This window comes from Ooceraea biroi, chromosome 14 (assembly GCF_003672135.1).
Source record: "Ooceraea biroi isolate clonal line C1 chromosome 14, Obir_v5.4, whole genome shotgun sequence".
NCBI lineage: Eukaryota > Metazoa > Arthropoda > Insecta > Hymenoptera > Formicidae > Ooceraea > Ooceraea biroi.
Window position 1 is genome coordinate 5,724,731 of NC_039519.1, and position 21,459 is coordinate 5,746,189.

A 21,459-nucleotide genomic window follows, 5' to 3' on the forward strand; every position below is an offset into this window, starting at 1 on the left:
ATCTCGCAACGAGTGGTCCGTCAGTCTCGACTGTTAGATAATTAGAGAGGGCTACGGGGACACTGAAGCCATCGCGGAAGAGTGCAGCATCACGATCGTTGAATCGATGATCCAACCGTCTCTCGGGTAAGTGGATGAATGAAGACGATTTGTGCGAGGGAAAATTCGACGGTCTCATTGAGCGTCCAGGGAGAGGCGACCAGCACACATGACGAGTGCACATCCAACGCATGCGATGCACGCGGGGCGAGTAGCGTCGCGACGCCGCGTGCCGACTGAAGCCGTCGTCGTCCGCTCTCGTTCCGCGGCGACGACCGAGGGAGAGTACGCGGGTGCGCCTGCCAACGCTCGGGCCGCCGCCGTCGCTCCCTCCGCGACTTCGTTCAACTCGCCCCTCCGACGCGGCGCCGACGGCTCGCCAGAGGACGCGAATTTCGTATCCACGTGGTGGTGATGCGCAAACGTCGGCTGACGGCGACGCCGGGCGTTGTCGAAGCGGGAAAACATCCCGCGCTGCGTTCCCGTCGAGGAGACGCGATGCAACGTTCCGCGATCGATCCGTCTCTCCCCTTGGCGTGTGCATCGCGCACCGGTGGTGCGAGCGGGATGGACGCAAATGCTCCGGACAATACGCGCGACAAGGGTGGACGCGGGGGTGGCAACTGGCCGATGGGATGGGTCGCGACGAAGAGATGGAAAAGGGGAAAGAACGAGCGCGGCCGCTCGTAAATTTCGGGCTCAGGGTTCACGGGCTAGTCAAGGTCGCGCGGCTCTTCCCGACGTTCGTAATTGCAGCGAGAGAGACGTGAAATTCGCATTGCGAGCGAGTACACACGGGGTGAGATAGGAATCGAATTATACGCTGCGCCGCGTGCATCTTCGCTCCCACGAGTAACATAACGAAAGGATGTTGACTCGATTCCTGCCAAGACGCAATCTCGCGCATCTAATCCTCTGTTGTGCCTACAAACATTATCTTGAGAAACAACCAGATTGAGAGCAGAATAAGGAAAACGGTGAACAAATTCTACACGCAATATACTTGTGCATAAAAGCGGATAAAACAATAAATATTCTGCGATATTGTACAAGAGATAAAACACTGTAAATCTGTTTGAATAAGATTTGTGCATCCTTGCTGCCCATAGGTTGCGTGGACGTCTAACTGCAGACTTTATGCAGCTTGCATATGGAATATACATGTATGTGCGCGCGAGATTTTCTCTTTCCTGTTGCTTTTTTGCTTCTCTAGTCTGACGTAAAACTCAATCTTGAAGAGTAAGAGTTTTGCAGTGCAAAGAACACATTATTTCAATCACGAAATGAGTGAAAAAAGTAGACAAAATACGTGATGCATTTCCGAGTTTAAAAGCTAGTCGAGGTCACGGCACGATTGTTCAGATACCCTGAAGGTAGGAGTTTGCAGGATGCAATTGAATGAGAGTAATATGTCGTAACATGGAAGCTGGACTTGCGTAAAGTTTTGTCGTATCCGTAACAAGCTCTCTGTGGCACATCATGGTCTTCTCGGCATACAGCTTTCGATCGGCGAGCACAAAGTTACGTGACAGGACGTTGATATATTTTATCGACTATTCAATAACGCATAAGTGAATGAGGACAATTCATGACATTCTCGATTGTGTATTTTAATTGTATATCCATATACAGGGTGTCCCGGTTTTAACCGACAAACTGCGGGAGCATATTCTACTAGTGGAAATAAGAAAAAATTCTTATATCGAGTTTGCTTAGAAATGCTTTATTGCAAAGTTATAAACCAATATTGAAAAGAAATATGAGATAAGTAACAACGGATTTTTTCACAAAAATAAAAATTATCTACGCAATGATTTAGTGACGCATTTCAAAATGTTGTCCTTACGCATCGATACAAGCTAGACATCGACGTAGTACAGAATTTGTTACGGTACGACGTTCCTGAAAATTTTGTTGCATCTCAGTAACTGAATTAGTAATTCGTTGCTTTAAATCTATCTGGTACTCTCCTGTTAGGAAATCTACGTTGACACTCTCGTACGGCAGCTCGTGCATTTCCGTCACAAAATCCGTACACGAAATGAATATCGGTGTATTCCTCGTTTGAAAACACTTTTGGCATTCTGATAGTAATTGCTAGTTGACACGACGATTGAAATCTAACGGCTACTGTTGTGAAAGTAACAATCATACTGAATCGGTTCACCATAGTGAACATGAATCTATGTGAATACACGTAACATAAACATCTTCGACCTTGCAAATTCTACACTATGTTCCGTTGTTACTTATCTCATATTTCTTTTCAATATTGGTTTATAACTTTGTAATAAAGCATTTCTAAGCAAACTCGATATAAGAATTTTTTCTTATTTCCACTAGTAGAATATGCTCCCGCAGTTTGTCGGTTAAAACCGGGACACCCTGTATATAATAAATATATATATTATTATATTTATTATATAATTATATACAGGGTGTCCCGGGTTTTAACCGACAAACTGCGGGAGCATATTCTACTAGTGGAAATAAGAAAAAATTCTTATATCGAGTTTGCTTAGAAATGCTTTATTGCAAAGTTATAAACCAATATTGAAAAGAAATATGAGATAAGTAACAACGGATTTTTTCACAAAAATAAAAATTATCTACGCAATGATTTAGTGACGCATTTCAAAATGTTGTCCTTGCGCATCGATACAAGCTAGACATCGACGTAGTACAGAATTTGTTACAGTACGACATTCCTGAAAATTTTGTTGCATCTCAGTAACTGAATTAGTAATTCGTTGCTTTAAATCTATCTGGTGCTCTCTTGTTAGGAAATCTACGTTGATACTCTCGTACGGCAGCTCGTGCATTTCCGTCACAGAATCCGTACACGAAATGAATATCGGTGTATTCCTCGTTTGAAAACACTTTTGGCATTCTGATAGTAATTGCTAGTTGACACGACGATTGAAATCTAACGGCTACTGTTGTGAAAGTAACAATCATACTGAATCGGTTCACCATAGTGAACATGAATCTATGTGAATACACGTAACATAAACATCTTCGACCTTGCAAATTCTACACTATGTTCCGTTGTTACTTATCTCATATTTCTTTTCAATATTGGTTTATAACTTTGTAATAAAGCATTTCTAAGCAAACTCGATATAAGAATTTTTTCTTATTTCCACTAGTAGAATATGCTCCCGCAGTTTGTCGGTTAAAACCCGGGACACCCTGTATATAATTATATAATAAATATAATAATATATATATTTATTATATACAGGGTGTCCCGGTTTTAACCGACAAACTGCGGGAGCATATTCTACTAGTGGAAATAAGAAAAAATTCTTATATCGAGTTTGCTTAGAAATGCTTTATTGCAAAGTTATAAACCAATATTGAAAAGAAATATGAGATAAGTAACAACGGATTTTTTCACAAAAATAAAAATTATCTACGCAATGATTTAGTGACGCATTTCAAAATGTTGTCCTTGCGCATCGATACAAGCTAGACATCGACGTAGTACAGAATTTGTTACAGTACGACATTCCTGAAAATTTTGTTGCATCTCAGTAACTAAATTAGTAATTCGTTGCTTTAAATCTATCTGGTGCTCTCTTGTTAGGAAATCTACGTTGATACTCTCGTACGGCAGCTCGTGCATTTCCGTCACAGAATCCGTACACGAAATGAATATCGGTGTATTCCTCGTTTGAAAACACTTTTGGCATTCTGATAGTAATTGCTAGTTCACACGACGATTGAAATCTAACGGCTACTGTTGTGAAAGTAACAATCATACTGAATCGGTTCAACATAGTGAACATGAATACACGTGAATACACGTAACATAAACATCCTCGACCTTGCAAATTCTACACTATGTTCCGTTGTTACTTATCTCATGTTTCTTTTCAATATTGGTTTATAATATTCATATTAATTAATCATTATGTATATATATACAGGGTGTCCCAGGTTTTAACCGACAAACTGCGGGAGCATATTCTACTAGTGGAAATAAGAAAAAATTCTTATATCGAGTTTGCTTAGAAATGCTTTATTGCAAAGTTATAAACCAATATTGAAAAGAAATATGAGATAAGTAACAACGGATTTTTTCACAAAAATAAAAATTATCTACGCAATGATTTAGTGACGCATTTCAAAATGTTGTCCTTGCGCATCGATACAAGCTAGACACCGACGTAGTATAGAATTTGTTACGGTACGACGTTCCTGAAAATTTTGTTGCATCTCAGTAACTGAATTAGTAAGTCGTTGCTTTAAATCTATCTGGTGCTCTCCTGTTAGGAAATCTACGTTGATACTCTCGTACGGCAGCTCGTGCATTTCCGTCACAGAATCCGTACACGAAATGAATATCGGTGTATTCCTCGTTTGAAAACACTTTTGGCATTCTGATAGTAATTGCTAGTTGACACGACGATTGAAATCTAACGGCTACTGTTGTGAAAGTAACAATCATACTGAATCGGTTCACCATAGTGAACATGAATACACGTGAATACACGTAACATAAACATCTTCGACCTTGCAAATTCTACACTATGTTCCGTTGTTACTTATCTCATATTTCTTTTCAATATTGGTTTATAACTTTGTAATAAAGCATTTCTAAGCAAACTCGATATAAGAATTTTTTCTTATTTCCACTAGTAGAATATGCTCCCGCAGTTTGTCGGTTAAAACCCGGGACACCCTGTATATGTGTCCATAAAAAGTATATCTGTCGAGAAAACGATTTTGCAAATCTGCTTTGTCTCCAAAAAGTTCTCGCGTGATATAAATTATTAAATAAAACACTTGATAAATAAAACTGGATAATGAAATAATAAAACTTGATAAATTCCAGTTTCCATTGTTAATCAAATATTTGAAAATGACATTAGCCTTCCGCGACGGAAAATAATTTTGTCGTTCGTAGAAAAATGATTCTGTCCAGCATTGCTGGAAAGTTTCAACTCTTGAACCTTGTCGCGTTCTTTTTTAAAACATGAATGCAGCGTAAGATTTGCAGAAATCAAAGCATTAACTTAATCTTAAAGTTACAACGAGATGCGAAATACACAAATTTCATTCGAAGCTCAAAATTAAATTTCAGAAAATTAATCTCTCTCTCTCTCTCTCTCTCTCTCTCTCTTTCTCTCAGCATACAGTTTTTCTTTTTTACAAAAGATCAGAATATTTAATTTAAATGCATGAAACTTTTTAAGACATCTAAATACATTCTCACTGCAGTCAGATATCATACAAAGCTTTTATTTGCATTTAAGATAATGAAATATGTCTTCATTTTCAACAACAACAGGTTACACAAAATATGTTAATTAATTATTTGTAATAAAAGTTTCAGTAATCTATTAATCCGTTAAATCGCAAACAGTTTTTATTTTATGAATTTATTCGGTTTAATGCAAGTTGACAGACAAAAAACCTGATTTATTTCAATTTGTAAGGAAAATATTTGCATAGTATTTCGTTCACTTTATAATCCGATACGACTACGGTGAGATACCAAGAGATTTATACAATTTATAAAGAGATCATAATATATGTATTCCTTTTTAAATTATATCAACGTTACTTTACGCTCGATTTAACGTGAAAGCTAACATACTATGTATAATACTATATATAATAGTAATATAATAATAGTCATACATTTTACGCCTTTATCACGCCTTCGAATTAAAGAGGAGCTGTCCGTTACTTTGTTTACGTTGAAGCTTTAAACTGTCTCGTGCAATCTTGACATTCTCACTGCGGCTTAACATTACGAACGTTTGAACAAACAGTAGATTCGCAACTCGTCGTCGTACCGAGGGCTGAAAATTCTCTGTTGTGTTTATATATCGCGGGTGATCACGCACGCACGTGCGTAGGTGATTGTCCCTATTGAGACCCGTTCCTGTGTTCGTTCAAATAAGGGCCGTCCCTTATTTCCACGGCGATCTGACACAATTCCCGCACTTCTACAGGCCGGCCTTATTTTCCCTTTCCGTCCAGTCTCATTTAGCGTTACAGGAGCGTCGAGATATCTCGCTATGCTCTTGCCGAGACATTTCTGGCATCCTTTGTCACGTGTGACACGTGCACGCGTCGAAGATCAAGACTTTCGCGTGGACGTGATTTGGATAATAACCAATTTTGTCTGGGGACACTCACGGATTATTCTTTTATAAGATAAATTCCTCATTTTCTGTACAAAGCAGCACCCTCGCGCTGCGACTCCGTCGTCCGTCTGGGTTTTATTATTCCATCATATTTCTTTTATTTTATACTTCCTTCCTTTATTATAACATATAAAAGAAGTAAATTTATAATTATAGTTAAAATCAATTGTTTACGAAAAAATAATCCATGATTCTTTAATAAATATGTTAAAAAGGGTAAATCTACCGATTAGCGAACCCACCTCCTATCACCTTGTCCTTGACATATATTATAGAGGTCACCCTCCTGAGTGACCTTCAAAAGGTTTTAGCCGAGCGTATGTGTCCGGGGTTCCAATTTCGGAAAATATAACCTTTTGCTTGTTGTGGACGGCTGAAAATTCGTGCAAAATCATTAAACTTCTTTTGTTAATAACTTTTTAGTAAACAACGAGCGACGGTTAAAACTTGCACAATGTTACTCAGGAGGGTGACCTCTATAATATATGTCAAGGACAAGGTGATAAGAGGTGAGTTCGCTAATCGGTAGATTTACCGTTAAAAAGTGTGATTATGAAAGAATCACGGAAATATCATACATATATACAGGGTGTTTCCTAAGTAAGTAGACAAACTTAAGGAGGATATTCCTTGGCTTATTTTAAGAAGAAAAGGTCATATAAACGTATGTCCTAAACTGCTTTGTTTTCCAAAAAAAGTACATCACTGTTTTCGTTCACTTTTCGGATAGCGTGCTTTTACAGTACGAGTCAACAGCGGTGGGGATGGAGTGGGGATGGTCTCGCGGCGCCGCAAGTGAGCACTCGTTTCAGACTGCGCCGCGCGGCCCACTCCATCCCCACCGCTGTTGACTCGTACTGCAAAAGCACGCTATCCGGCATCACTGCTATCACGTTATCTTTGACGCAAACTTTATTAGTTCCTATTAAGTTTAGTAATTTTATTAATTATGGTAAATTACACAAACGCCGAAATGGCAGATATGCATTTCGTATACGGTCTTGCTAATGGAAACATTCGTCAAGCGAGACGTATTTACAATGACAGATACTTTATTTTGGAAAACAAAGCAGTTTAGGACATATGTTTATATGACCTTTTCTTCTTAAAATAAGCCAAGGAATATCCTCCTTAAGTTTGTCTACTTACTTAGGAAACACCCTGTATATTCTGTGATAAACAAATTTTTCAAGTATATTCTTTAAAAACTGAGCATACTTTTTGAAAATAAACTACTTTTACAAACAAATATTTTATAAATTGAAAATGTGCATAGCACTTATTGTTAATTAAAAAGACGTAAATACCTGCGTAAACTGTTGTTTTCTCCAATACTGCGTATTAACTGTTTGACCTACATTTCCGAAGTTTTTCAAACCGAGCCGAGGGTTTTCCCAAGTTTTTATTACGACTACGGACCTTCGATAAATTATTATTCTATTATGTTCGCATCTCCATCCGCGGCTATCCATCTCCGCGTCCTTCACAACTTCCATTTTCGCTGTATAAGTAGGCGAAGGGTTGTGGGCGGCTAGTATATAGTCCGTTGAGGCCAGAATCCCTTTCTGGGATTTACGGTATCGCATGCGAACCATCTGTCCCAGATTGCCGGAGCAAATTGATTCAGATTCGTACGGAAGCATTCGCACGGTGCGCAATTCGTGGCACTGTTCGCAAGATCCCTGCATTCCACTTCGATGTAATGCGCATTTCGCGTCTTACCACGGCGAAATGGCACGCCCGCTCATGTCTTTCTCGTTGCTTCCGCCGAACATTCGGGTTGCAACGATATCTTCGACGACCTCGACGAGAATCTCACCCCGATCACCGTCATAAATTCGCCAGGAGTAATTTGACCTCCGAGAAATCGGGTAAATAAGCGAAGTCGTGAAACGCGCTTCTAGCCTTGGCAGTAACTTTGAAAATGGAGTGGCATTGGGCGAAAGTCAGTTCTCTGTATCGTTTTCGAGATCAGATATTGTCGATCGAGCCTAAAAAATAAAATCTCTGGCGCCTCGAGGACCAGATAATGAAGACGACGTAGCTGCTTTATTGTTGGGATACAGGTACAATTTTATCATGTACACGGAGACTGACCACGATCATACACTCCACAATATGTATACAGGGTGTTTCCTAAGTAAGTAGACAAACTTAAGGAGGATATTCCTTGGCTTATTTTAAGAAGAAAAGGTCATATAAACGTATGTCCTAAACTGCTTTGTTTTCCAAAAAAAAGTATCTGTCATTGTAAATACGTCTCGCTTGACGAGCGTTTCCATTAGCAAGACCGTATACGAAATGCATATCTGCCATTTCGGCGTTTGTGTAATTTACCATAATTAATAAAATTACTAAACTTAATAGGAACTAATAAAGTTTGCGTCAAAGATAACGTGATAGCGGTGATGCCGGATAGCGTGCTTTTGCAGTACGAGTCAACAGCGGTGGGGATGGAGTGGGCCGCGCGGCGCAGTCTGAAACGAGTGCTCACTTGCGGCGCCGCGAGTCATCCCCACTCCATCCCCACCGCTGTTGACTCGTACTGCAAAAGCACGCTATCCGAAAAGTGAACGAAAACAGTGATGTACTTTTTTTGGAAAACAAAGCAGTTTAGGACATATGTTTATATGACCTTTTCTTTTTAAAATAAGCCAAGGAATATCCTCCTTAAGTTTGTCTACTTACTTAGGAAACACCCTGTATACATTCCAAGCTGTAAGCAGATATCAAAAAGTGTAAACGAATTGATCGATTCTACATGAAAATCAATTTTCTATTTTAGACAGACATTAGACGATCCTTATGCCAAACGAAAGAGAAGTATTTTTTCTACAAAAATTGCAAATTGCAATTAATTGCTCGATATTGGAAAACTATGACTCTGTGGTGTCAACTCTCTTCTTTCCTTCTTCATCGTCGCTTTCGTCCTCGTCGACGGATAAATCCGAATCATTCTCCTCGGGTTTTTTGGATTGTTCCTCGTCAGCTTGCTTCGGTCGCGTAGTCTTTGGCTCTCTGTCTACGCCATTGGTGTGAATATTACTACCTTTTGGATCGTTCTCGTTCATCTCGTAATCATCCGCCTCACCATCCTCAGCAACCTCTTCGGGATTCTGCGGGCTGGAAATTCCTTTGAGCGTTTTACCGCATTCCTAGACTTACTTTCTAAAGTGGTTCTCACAGTGCGGGCATTGTGAGCAATTATGACGTGAGACTAATTATTTCGCCTAACAAGTGCAATTACGCGAAGGTAAAAATAATTCTATCGATCGTGCGACGTCCAATGACGCGCGTACTATTTGAGAAACATTAAATTAACACCAATACACACACAGGTAAATATCCTACATGTACCACTTCCATGAATGTGTTTAGTTGCTTCTATCATTATCATTAAATATAATGCTAAACTTTTACGTTATATGCATCGTTGCAAATTGACATTTCTGTGCTTTCCCTTGCAGTTTACAGAAACAACCTCAACGTAAGAAAAGATCGCAACACATTTTCCAAGTGTTAAAAATAATAAGCACCTTTTCAGCTGTTAAATTCGATTATTTTGAACGTTTTTTTACTTTTCATTTGAATGACGTATAAAACGCATGGCTCTTTTTAAATTCGCAATTCGTAGAACTTATGGAAATATTTTCTTAATGGCGTTACCTGCTGTATCTACTTCTGCCAACTCTGCTACGCGATCTACTTCTAGTCCTACTTCTACTTCTCCTCCCCCCCCTCCTCCTCCTCCTCCTTCCTCTCCTGCTTCTACGTCGGCGTCTTCTTGGCGGGCTTCTCGATCGTGTTCGCCCCCTTCGCCTCCTCCTTTGTTCCTGCACCTGGAGATCTTCGAGCTTATTCGGGGTTTCGCGTTCCTTATCGTTCGTACTATTTTTACTCTTCTGTGAATCGCTTTTCATCAGATCTGACGATACACGTAGGATCTTGTACGTGGGATCAGAGGGAATAAGGTAACCGGACTCGACAGCGAAGTTTAACGCCTTCTTAATGTATTTTCTCGTCTTCCTCGTACCTATCAAGATAAAAACGCAACTGACGTAAAAGTCATTATTATTCTAGATCAAAAAGCTCGCGTGTATCCCTCTTTCCTCAAACAAAGATGAATGCAGTTATTTGAAAATCTAACACGTGTGAATTACAATTAAGCAAAATATTATATAAATATATGATTTCTTTTATTTTCGAAAATTGCATCTGCATCATCCAACTGATACGCGAATTTTTCTCGCGCTACTTCATTTTCTTAAATATTAGGATATTAAATACGCATGGTGGTCAATGACATCGGCTGTAATGTCATCACCATCATCGAGCCATTACTGAATTCCACTCAAGTTTCTATGTACTATATTTGAACCGTCTATCGCGCAGGATATTTATAGAAGCAATAAAGAAGAGTTCAGGGGTTTCTGCCATGCCTTTTAATCATCCCCGTCATCGCAATCTAAGTTGCGTACGTGCAGCGATCTGTAATTGCATCGTCAAGTCATTTGTACCTTCGGCGTCTATGCATTTTTGCAAATACGAAATCGGTAGATCCCTCGAGGTGGGACGTCGCTTGATGCCACGTGACTTTGAGACTTTACCGGCGTCCCTGCGTGCTCTGTAGCCCATGCCTTTGTTGGTACTTGCGGAATCTACGACCTCGTTGTGGGGTCTCTGGCGGCCGCAGCTACGACACTTTGCCGCTTGAACGCGCTTGACGTCGCGAGCAGCCTGGTCCTCTGCGACGAGGAACTTGTAGATTAACTCGGGAATGTTCGGATTGCGACTACGGTGTTCTGCACGTTAAGTCAAGTCGCATGAGATACTTATCCCTTTTGCGGAAGAGAAGTATGTTAATTCTTCGTTCCTTGGTACCGCGGATCGACAATGTGCTTTTATCAGAAGCGCAGAGAAATGTGTGCACATGTAACATGTTGAATATTAATATTGATTTGACTAGCATGAGATACATTTAGTCAAAATCAGATCGCATTTTATACACACGAATAATCAAATCAAATAACACAAGTTAATGCGAATTATTATGTACAGTTTTGATTTCGCGGATCGAACGGCGCTATGTATAATGTTGGTTTAATAAAGTAAATTACCGGTTGCGCATAATTAATCAGATAGATCAAATCCGCTGTGTTGATTATTCCGTATTTATTTGTTAATACAATGAACATAAATGGGAATTAAAAGAGCCATATTTCGCGTGTGTTGGAAATTAAAATTTATGTGAAACCATGAATGTCGTGGGAATTTTATAGGCAAACGAGACGGACAGAAATTCTTTCCTTCACTCACTCGTTCGTTGATGGCTTCGCGCGTTTCGATGTCTCTTTATACGAGCCATTTTGTGCTTACTGTTGATTTCGAGATTTCCTTGGTCCACAGACAGCGTAAAAAGTTCGACTTCCTGTTGCTGTGCGCGTCTGCTTCGATTTTTCAAATTTTCCGGTTATTTGGTTGACCGTGGCGCGGAATTTTGTCTGCGAATTTCCGAGACATTGAGAAGATTGAAAGAGAAGTCCAACGGCGGCGTCCTCCGTCGGTGCTTTTCTCTTTTCTTGTCTTCTTTCTTGTTTTAAACAACGCAAAGTCGCAACTCGCATGTTCTATCGTTTGCGATTATCGAGCAATCGATTTATCGCCGCCTCTTTCACAAAACGGACTTGAAAGATCTGTCCGTAAATTTGTACTTTAAGCTAAATGTGATAATATATCATAACATCGAACTAAATGTGATAATACATCATAATATATCGTAACAGTACTTCTACTACTTCTTTAAATAGCAAAAGAGATCTTTTTCTTGCATGTGCAATAGCACTTGTATTTTAATCGTGAATTGGGTTTAATCACGACAGGATCAACTCTACCAATACTGATTGCACGGATTCGTAGTACATTTAATAGAAAGAGAGAGAGAGAAATTGAGGCAGATTAAAATGTTCGTGACAGTAGCAATTTACTGAGTTCGATTAAACTGATAACAATTTCGAAACAACAATTGTGGGCGTTTTATTTACTAAATATTGCACAGTCCTATCTTTAATAAAAATACCATTAAGATTCTTTGTCAAATGTCTCCTCTTCTAATATTGCAAATGCAACTAGATCTTTATTTATTTATTCAGTTATCTCTCATACTTATTGTCTGAATAGAACAATATCAATCAGTTCAACTTGATGTTAATGAAATATATTCTGAAACAGTGTTTAGAAAGTTGTTAACAAAATTGCACAATAAATCTCTTTCCTTTAAAATCTACAGAAAAGTAGCGATATAAAGAATAATGTATGCACAGACTTTTACAATATAGATATAATTTTAAATGGATCTCAAAAAGATACATGATAAATGTGCTCTACAAACAGTAAATGAGGTAGAGTACAAAAGTTTTCGGAGAGAGAAAGACGTCGCTCGAGATGAGTACTCAGTTTCTTAAGTATTTAGTTCCCTGATCATATCGCTTGCGTCACGTTCAACACTCGCTTCTTCAGACTTTTCATCGTCGTCGTCGTCATCGTTGATATTCCTACGTTCTGTTCCATCGCGATTATCTTCGATATTCGTTTCTACCGTTCCTTTCTCCGCCCTCGATCCGTTTTCCCGAGACATCGACTTTCGCCTCTCGGCAATTGCTGTATAGTTATCTTCATTGCTTTTATATTGATCGTGGTCTCTGCTGCCCACGTCCTGATAACTTTCTTCAACTGGTTCCCGATCGTTTTCAGCACGTGTAGGCGACAAAACCGTGCGACGTCTTTTAACCGGTTTCTTGATGTCTCTGCGATCTCTTCTTTTCCGCTGTTGCCGCTGTTTATTTCTGACTGTATCTTCGATTCCGCTAAACAGACACGATACAAATAGACGTACTTTTCCTGAATATACAATATGCAAAACACTGACGAAACGTATCGCGTAAGGCGCGAATACTGCACCGCGAACGGAAATGTGAGAAAGAAGAAATTCAATTCCGCCGTGACACTCATCTTTTTATCTTCTCGCTTGCCGCGTTTAAATCTATTAGGGCATTCATAATGCGTTTAAGTTTATTAAAAACTCCGTACTATGTTAAGATCTAAGACATTCGCGTAATATATTTAAACTATTCAAGGTACTGTCCAGTATTAATATAAAAAAAAAAAATTAATATAAGTAATATAAAGAAAGGTATTTTTGACGACGGATTTACGAGAGAAAGAGATGGATATTCGACTTCATAGCGCAGTAGAATTTCATGAGAAAATACAAAAACATAAATATAAATATAAAAACCGATTTAATTCACTGTATTTTAATATCAAGTGATATATTTTAGCTGAAAATTATTTGCTGCGGATTAAAACCTACCCTGAAAAAATTGCAAGCGTTGAGAATTAACTTCCTTTCATAACGGAACATAAATAAAACCAACCGCTTTCTTCTCGTGTCAGTTTTCGGTTTATTCTTTGCGCGCAGCGTGGATTTCTGGGGCGATTTTCGCGGACTGCCTTCTCTCGTGCTCAAATTCCCGGCCGGACTCTGAACAGAATGTCTCTCCTGTCTTCTCCTCGACGTTACATCCTGACGCGATCTATCCCGTAGGATTCCACGACGCATTGCTTTCCGGTCGTCGATCGTCAAACGCGTTTCGCCGCGTCGAGCAATGCGGCGACTCCGTCGGGATTCGGCGTCGGGCTTCCTGCAAGATCCGGTGTCCAAGGTCGAGCACACACGGAGCACGTTACCCTGCGGATCGGTCGGGATCAAGTAACCCGATCTCACCCCGAACGAGAGTGCCTTGCGGATGTACTTTTTGGCCCGTCGCTTCCCTGCAAACGTGGATGATGTCATTTGCCCTCATCGTCACTCGAGAACAGCGATCTCGAACGGTGAAGAGCGCTCGTATGCCGAGCGATGTGTAATGATAGGTCTCGTGATGCAGATGCACTGAACAAGCCACTACATGCGTTCACTTGACTCGTGCTCGTTCAGAGCATCCGCCCCGAATTTTAACATTGCAGCTAATCGTACGTCCTCGTAACAAATATTGCCGTTTTATTAGCGTGGTATCTGTGAACATGTATAAATTTCTCGACAAAAGTGAGAAAATTTGAAATTGATTGCAAAGAAGTATCCCAGGATCTAGTTTACGTGCAAAGAATCTTGTGAGGAAAGAAATCTATATATATAAATTTACTCGTAATTGTTCATTAATCATATGAAACTTTAAATTTAATAGCATTTGTACGCAAGAATGAGAGGACCCTCGTTGGGAGACGCACCTTCCTCGACGCCTGCTTTGACGTAACTGTTAATGAGTTGTACCAGGGATTTTTTCCTGAAAAGCGCCCTAGCACTGTTGAGCGATTTCGCCAGAGTAATCGGTTCCATCGAGATATTCGACATGCTGCTGTTCGCGGAACTTGTTGGCGCCGAGCTATTTGCAGCATCCATCGGCTCCGCCAGACTCTCAATGGATGTGGGCCTAGATTCCATTGCACATTCGGACACTTCGATGGATTCCGGGCTGTCGCGATGGTCAGCCGTTTCGTACGGAAACCTTTGCCGTTTACGATGCCTCTGGATTCTTCGACGAGGTGTTCTGAAGCGTTTCCGAAATCTCCCGCCCACATCTGCAATAACAAATTTACTATAACCTGTAATAATAGTTATATAATTCGAAGAGAAAAAAATGCGATGGAGAATGTAATGTATAATAATAAAGTATGTAATATATAATACGTTAAATAAATTACGCCTGACAAGGAAAGGTTTTTAGGTGTTGCACTCGGATTTCAAACATTTTTTGCATGAAGGTAGGGAGGTCCCCAAATAGAAGAAAAATTATAAAAGTAGCGGCCCAAATGCATATTTGCGCTCTATGCGCGCAATTTTCGATGTTAGGTTAATTACTCAAAAATGATATTTCCAATCGAATTCTTTACATTTTTTATTTCACCTAACGCACAACGCTTGAAAAAGAAATCAAAACTAAAATTAAAACTGAAGGAATTAAAAACCTCCCTTGACCAGATCTTTTATGTCCTCGTTATGGATTCTGATCAAATCTATTTAAAGTCGCATACAATAAATCACGCAGAAAGAGCAAACTACGATTTGCGCAATGTACAATTATTCCAAATTGTGTACATTGGCGGTTGTAGTAAAAAATTAAAAAAGTTACGATGCAAATACCATTTTTGAGCAATGGGCCTTTTATACGCACTGTGCTCGCGCGGCACGAGATTACATTAGACGCTCGTATTTTCTAAACACACACACGCACACAGAAGCACATACGCGCACGCACACGCATACACACACACACACAAAATTATTCAAAGCAATATAAATGTACATTAGGTGAAATAAAAAATGTAAAGAATTCGATTGGAAATAGCATTTTTGGGTAATTAACCTAACATCGAAAATTGCGCACGTAGCGCACAAATATGAATTTGGGCCGCTACTTTTATTTTTTTCTTCTATTTGGGGACTCCCTACCTGCATGCAAAAAATTGTTGAAATCCGAGTGTAACACCTAAAAACCTTCCCTTGTGGGATACACATTGATTTAAGGGGGGAGCCTGCTTTAGAACGCTGAAAATAAGGTATATTTTACGAATTGTTTTTGGAGAAACTATACAGCGGATCATTATAAAACTTTGATGCATTTATTAGTACATGTTTGAAGATAAAAAAAATTATTTTTTTATTTGAATATATCGCTTGTAGAGGTCGTCCTGGAGAAATCTTAGTGCAGCCGCGTCGCCGGCATTGCAAATTGGTGAGCATTCTCCTGCCTCCAAATTTCGTCTAAACTGAAAAATTGAAATATGTTCTCGTTATTTATGAATTCCCATCGTCGATGAACCAAAGAGAGAAGAAAAAAGTTGAAAAGTGCCAAAATGGTGGAGCTTAGAACACAAAAGTACTATTTTTAGACAAAGTTGTTGAACTTTTTCATGCAAAAATAATTGTTTAACTTAATGTTTTTATGAATATTAAAGGTTCATCGACGATGGGAATTCATAAATAACGAGAAAATATTTCAATTTTTCAGTTTGGATGAAATTTGGAGGCAGGAGAATGCTCACCAATTTACAATGCCGGCTGCACTAAGATGCCTCCAGGACGACCTCTACAGGCTATATATTCAAATAAAAAAATAATTTTTTTATCTTTAAACATGTACTAATAAATGCATCAAAGTTTTATGCATTTATTAGTACATGTTTAAAGATAAAAAAAATTATTTTTTTATTTGAATATATCGCTTGTAGAGGTCGTCCTGGAGAAATCTTAGTGCAGCCGCGTCGCCGGCATTGCAAATTGGTGAGCATTCTCCTGCCTCCAAATTTCGTCCAAACTGAAAAATTGAAATATGTTCTCGTTATTTATGAATTCCCATCGTCGATGAACCAAAGAGAGGAAAAAAAAGTTGAAAAGTGCCAAAATGGTGGAGCTTAGAACACAAAAGTACTATTTTTAGACAAAGTTGTTGAACTTTTTCATGCAAAAATAATTGTTTAACTTAATGTTTTTATGAATATTAAAGGTTCATCGACGATGGGAATTCATAAATAACGAGAAAATATTTCAATTTTTCAGTTTGGATGAAATTTGGAGGCAGGAGAATGCTCACCAATTTACAATGCCGGCTGCACTAAGATGCCTCCAGGACGACCTCTACAGGCTATATATTCAAATCAAAAAATAATTTTTTTGATCTTTAAACATGTACTAATAAAAGCATCAAAGTTTTATGCATGTATTAGTACATGTTTGAAGATAAAAAAAATTATTTTTTTATTTGAATATATCGCTTGTAGAGGTCGTCCTGGAGAAATCTTAGTGCAGCCGCGTCGCCGGCATTGCAAATTGGTGAGCATTCTCCTGCCTCCAAATTTCGTCCAAACTGAAAAATTAAAATATGTTCTCGTTATTTATGAATTCCCATCGTCGATGAACCAAAGAGAGGAGAAAAAAGTTGAAAAGTGCCAAAATGGTGGAGCTTAGAACACAAAAGTACGATTTTTAGGCAAAGTTTTTGAACTTTTTCATGCAAAAATAATTGTTTAACTTAATGTTTTTATGAATATTAAAGGTTCATCGACGATGGGAATTCATAAATAACGAGAAAATATTTCAATTTTTCAGTTTGGATGAAATTTGGAGGCAGGAGAATGCTCACCAATTTACAATGCCGGCTGCACTAAGATGCCTCCAGGACGACCTCTACAGGCGATATATTCAAATCAAAAAATAATTTTTTTTAACTTTAAACATGTACTAATAAATGCATCAAAGTTTTATGCATTTATTAGTACATGTTTAAAGATAAAAAAAATTATTTTTTGATTTGAATATATCGCTTGTAGAGGTCGTCCTGGAGAAATCTTAGTGCAGCCGCGTCGCCGGCATTGCAAATTGGTGAGCATTCTCCTGCCTCCAAATTTCGTCTAAACTGAAAAATTGAAATATGTTCTCGTTATTTATGAATTCCCATCGTCGATGAACCAAAGAGAGGAGAAAAAAGTTGAAAAGTGCCAAAATGGTGGAGCTTAGAACACAAAAGTACGATTTTTAGGCAAAGTTTTTGAACTTTTTCATGCAAAAATAATTGTTTAACTTAATGTTTTTATGAATATTAAAGGTTCATCGACGATGGGAATTCATAAATAACGAGAAAATATTTCAATTTTTCAGTTTGGATGAAATTTGGAGGCAGGAGAATGCTCACCAATTTACAATGCCGGCTGCACTAAGATGCCTCCAGGACGACCTCTACAGGCGATATATTCAAATCAAAAAATAATTTTTTTTATCTTTAAACATATACTAATAAATGCATCAAAGTTTTATGATGATCCGCTGTATAGTTTCTCCAAAAAAATTCGTAAAATTATACCTTATTTTCAACGTTCTAAAGCAGGCTCCCCCCTTAAACTAAAGCTTGAAGGCTCGGTTACGACGTTTAAAGGTTTAAATGGCTGATAGGTTTCGAATAACGTGATCGATTTTACGATTGGGTGCAGCCGAAGGATGTAATCTCCTTTACCTTGATTGTATTTATCGATGGCGAGGAGCTCGTAGACCAACTGGGGTAGACTGACGGAATCGTACGGCTGTCGTCGACGTGGAGTATTCGCGCGTTTACGGCGTGTTGGTTCTATTCGGGAATGAGTACTACGTCCTGGTATTTGTTCTGCTATCCGCCTCTTCTCGCCTCGCCGGCCTCTCGCTTTTCCCTTTGACAACGCCATTATTTGATAATGCTAATTCTCCTTCGTGCACCGAATCCGCGTAGCGAAAGCACGCGGTCGCCTAGTTGGCCTCGATTTCGGATGAAAATTAAACGATGCTCTTTCGTTCTTCGCGCTCGCCTTCACAGTGTTAGTGACTGCGGATGCAATTAAACGCAATCATGCATTGCATGTATTTCCATCATGAAATAAATATGAGCATGAGGCTAGTCATCGTAACAGATTATTTACAACAATACGCAGAGATACTTTTTTTGCTGAAATGCAGCTTCGATGAAAAATTTCAATAAGAATAGTCATCGCGTTACAAATAGGGTGTAGATACGTGTCGTACGCTTCTCAATGTAAGATTCTTTACAGAAAAAGGCTCGTTTATGTCGTTTTCACGTTCAATCGCGCGATAAGATTGTTATTCCTCGTAATAAAAATTCCGGATCTCTTCTCGTATCTTGTTCGAATGATACTTTATTACCTTGTAAGGGATCTCCCTATACCTTATGAGGTTCTCTGCTGCTTGGAAATGGTACGTTATTAAAGTTCGTGGGACTTTCGGTGGATAGCGGTGACGAGGCAGGAATGGGAAGTTTCCGGTGGCGATGCGGCGTCTATTCGTCGGCGTCGTTGCTCGATTTATTGCGTTTTGATCGTTCTTCGTGAACTTCGGTTGATTCTACAGATGCCTCCGGCACGGCACGGCAGATATATTACGCGTCGTATGGTCCCCGTACGATTATCGATCATCGCACAACAACATCATATTGCGCACGTGTAGTGTCTTGAAACTTTTAACTTTCCTTTTTACTCGAAGCTCTGCTGAATATATTGAATGTTATAGTAACATAGACTACGTGCAATCGTCTTGCAACTTCTAAAACTGTGCGCGTCGCAAAAAAATACGTTCTTTATGCTTTATATTTTCCAAATATACCGAGCGCGCGAGGAACAAGCGCCAGCTAGTAATAAATAAATTTCTACGGGCTAGAACTTTTTCATTTCTGGTTTTGCAGGATTTTCAATAGCAGAGAACTCTGGGCAATATAAAAAACAATGATATCATCAACTCAGAACTTCTCTGAGAAGAAAAAATTTTTAACTCGAGAACTTTTTCATTTCTGAATTTACGGTATTTTTAATAGCAGAGAACTCTAGGCAATATAATAAATAATGATATCATCAACTCAGAACTTCTCGGAAAAGAAAAAATTTCTACGGGCTAGAACTTTTTCATTTCTGGTTTTGCAGGATTTTCAATAGCAGAGAACTCTAGGCAATATAAAAAACAATGATATCATCAACTCAGAACTCCTCTGAGAAGAAAAAAAATTTTAAACTCGAGAACTTTTTCCTTTCTGGTTTTGCAGGATTTTCAATAGCAGAGAACTCTGGGCAATATAAAAAACAATGATATCATCAACTCAGAACTCCTCTGAGAAGAAAAAAATTTTAAACTCGAGAACTTTTTCCTTTCTGGTTTTGCAGGATTTTCAATAGCAGAGAACTCTGGGCAATATAAAAAACAATGATATCATCAACTCAGAACTTCTCTGAGAAGAAAAAATTTTTAACTCGAGAACTTTTTCATTTCTGAATTTACGGTATTTTTAATAGCAGAGAACTCTAGGCAATATAATAAATAATGATATCATCAACTCAGAACTTCTCGGAAAAGAAAAAATTTCTACGGGCTAGAACTTTTTCATTTCTGGTTTTGCAGGATTTTCAATAGCAGAGAACTCTAGGCAATATAAAAAACAATGATATCATCAACTCAGAACTCCTCTGAGAAGAAAAAAATTTTTAACTCGAGAACTTTTTCATTTCTGAATTTACGGTATTTTTAATAGCAGAGAACTCTAGGCAATATAATAAATAATGATATCATCAACTCAGAACTTCTCGGAAAAGAAAAAATTTCTAAGGGCTAGAACTTATTCATTTCTAATGCCCAATTTCTTCACCTCTCGATAACTTTATCCAAAAGATATCTCGTAGAATCAGTTTTCTTCACCTTTTTAACCTGACAGAATATGGTAATTTATAATAACATTCTAGTCACTTTGTGTCAAAAGTGAGTAGTATAAAGAATAGCTATCCGTTAAATACGTAATCAGTGGTTTCAATGAAGAAAAGAAATTTTTAGTTATCTGGAAGATAGCTATTGAGAAGTATGAAGAAACCGGGCATAAATCTAAAGGATTTTCAATCGTCGAAAACTCTTCGCAATATGCCAAATCCACTCTTAAAAAAGCCGTGTTAAATGTCTTCGCGTCGAGGTTAACAATTTGAGAGAACAATAGAGTGTGATAATTGTGCATATAATAGATAATAGATATAAGATAGTATTATTCGAAAACATTAGTAATATTGAAAAATAAAATAGCGCGCGCCTGTGTTGTACTAGTATAAATAAAAGATTAGTGAACTTGATTTTTTCTTTACACTAACTTAATAACATTTATTAGAGATTCAAGAGTAGGTTTCCATATTGGAGATGTGGAGAGAATAGTTATAATATAATTAGAGATAATTATAAGGTCATGTGTAAGAATATGTTTATTGCATTAAAATTAAATTTGCACATGTATGTATGTGTATGTTATGTCAAAGATAAATCATCTTATATAAAAGTGGAAATTTATATTTCTATGGTCGAATCTGTAATGTTCAATATGTCCATCAACATGGATGATTGCAAGATACATATCGTGTATCTCATTAGCGAACATAAATTATCGTATCATTACAGATGATTAGGATTCGTGGCTCCATGGAGGAATATAGTTCTGGACGTTTCAAAGCTCGGGGCTATCTATGGTTGCTAATAGATCAGGTCTAATTAGCAGACTCGAGACAATTAATTAGTTCGGAAAAAGAGAAGTACATACAAAAATTCGTGAGGCTATTTGCAAAAGTCATACAATACATATCAGTTTGTTTGGTAAAGAAAACGATTGAAAATTATCGAATGTTCAAACTTTAAGAAAGCAAAAAT

The 21,459-nt window shown here is 38.3% G+C and overlaps 2 protein-coding genes across 2 annotated transcripts; both read right to left on the bottom strand.

Moving 5' to 3' along the window:
- Positions 1-8,906: 8,906 nt before the first annotated feature.
- On the bottom strand, positions 8,907-11,009 carry LOC113563454 (arginine/serine-rich coiled-coil protein 2-like). Its single transcript, XM_026975136.1, has 3 exons — positions 10,718-11,009; positions 9,880-10,233; positions 8,907-9,333 (listed from the first exon to the last, which is right to left on the bottom strand). Exons 1-3 carry the CDS (start codon positions 10,833-10,835, stop codon positions 9,077-9,079), a joined length of 729 nt encoding a protein of 242 aa, XP_026830937.1. The 5' UTR covers positions 10,836-11,009; the 3' UTR covers positions 8,907-9,076.
- Positions 10,931-18,467, bottom strand: LOC113563340. Its single transcript, XM_026974808.1, has 3 exons — positions 18,263-18,467; positions 14,484-14,933; positions 10,931-14,030 (listed from the first exon to the last, which is right to left on the bottom strand). Exons 1-3 carry the CDS (start codon positions 18,465-18,467, stop codon positions 13,534-13,536), a joined length of 1,152 nt encoding a protein of 383 aa, XP_026830609.1. The 3' UTR covers positions 10,931-13,533.
- Between the last annotated feature and the right edge of the window lie 2,992 nt (positions 18,468-21,459).

Excerpts from the sequence above, each read along its gene's own strand:
- LOC113563454 (XM_026975136.1), bottom strand. The coding sequence starts at position 10,835 with ATGGGCTACAGAGCACGCAGGGACGCCGGTAAAGTCTCAAAGTCACGT. Across the intron at positions 10,234-10,717 it reads AAAATGCATAGACGCCGAAG|GTACGAGGAAGACGAGAAAA; the intron begins GTACAAATGACT and ends TTATCTTGATAG. Across the intron at positions 9,334-9,879 it reads GCGTAGCAGAGTTGGCAGAA|GAATTTCCAGCCCGCAGAAT; the intron begins GTAGATACAGCA and ends AAACGCTCAAAG.
- LOC113563340 (XM_026974808.1), bottom strand. The coding sequence starts at position 18,467 with ATGGCGTTGTCAAAGGGAAAAGCGAGAGGCCGGCGAGGCGAGAAGAGG. Across the intron at positions 14,934-18,262 it reads CATCGATAAATACAATCAAG|TTACATACTTTATTATTATA; the intron begins GTAAAGGAGATT and ends ACGTATTATATA. Across the intron at positions 14,031-14,483 it reads CAAAGCAGGCGTCGAGGAAG|GGAAGCGACGGGCCAAAAAG; the intron begins GTGCGTCTCCCA and ends CCACGTTTGCAG.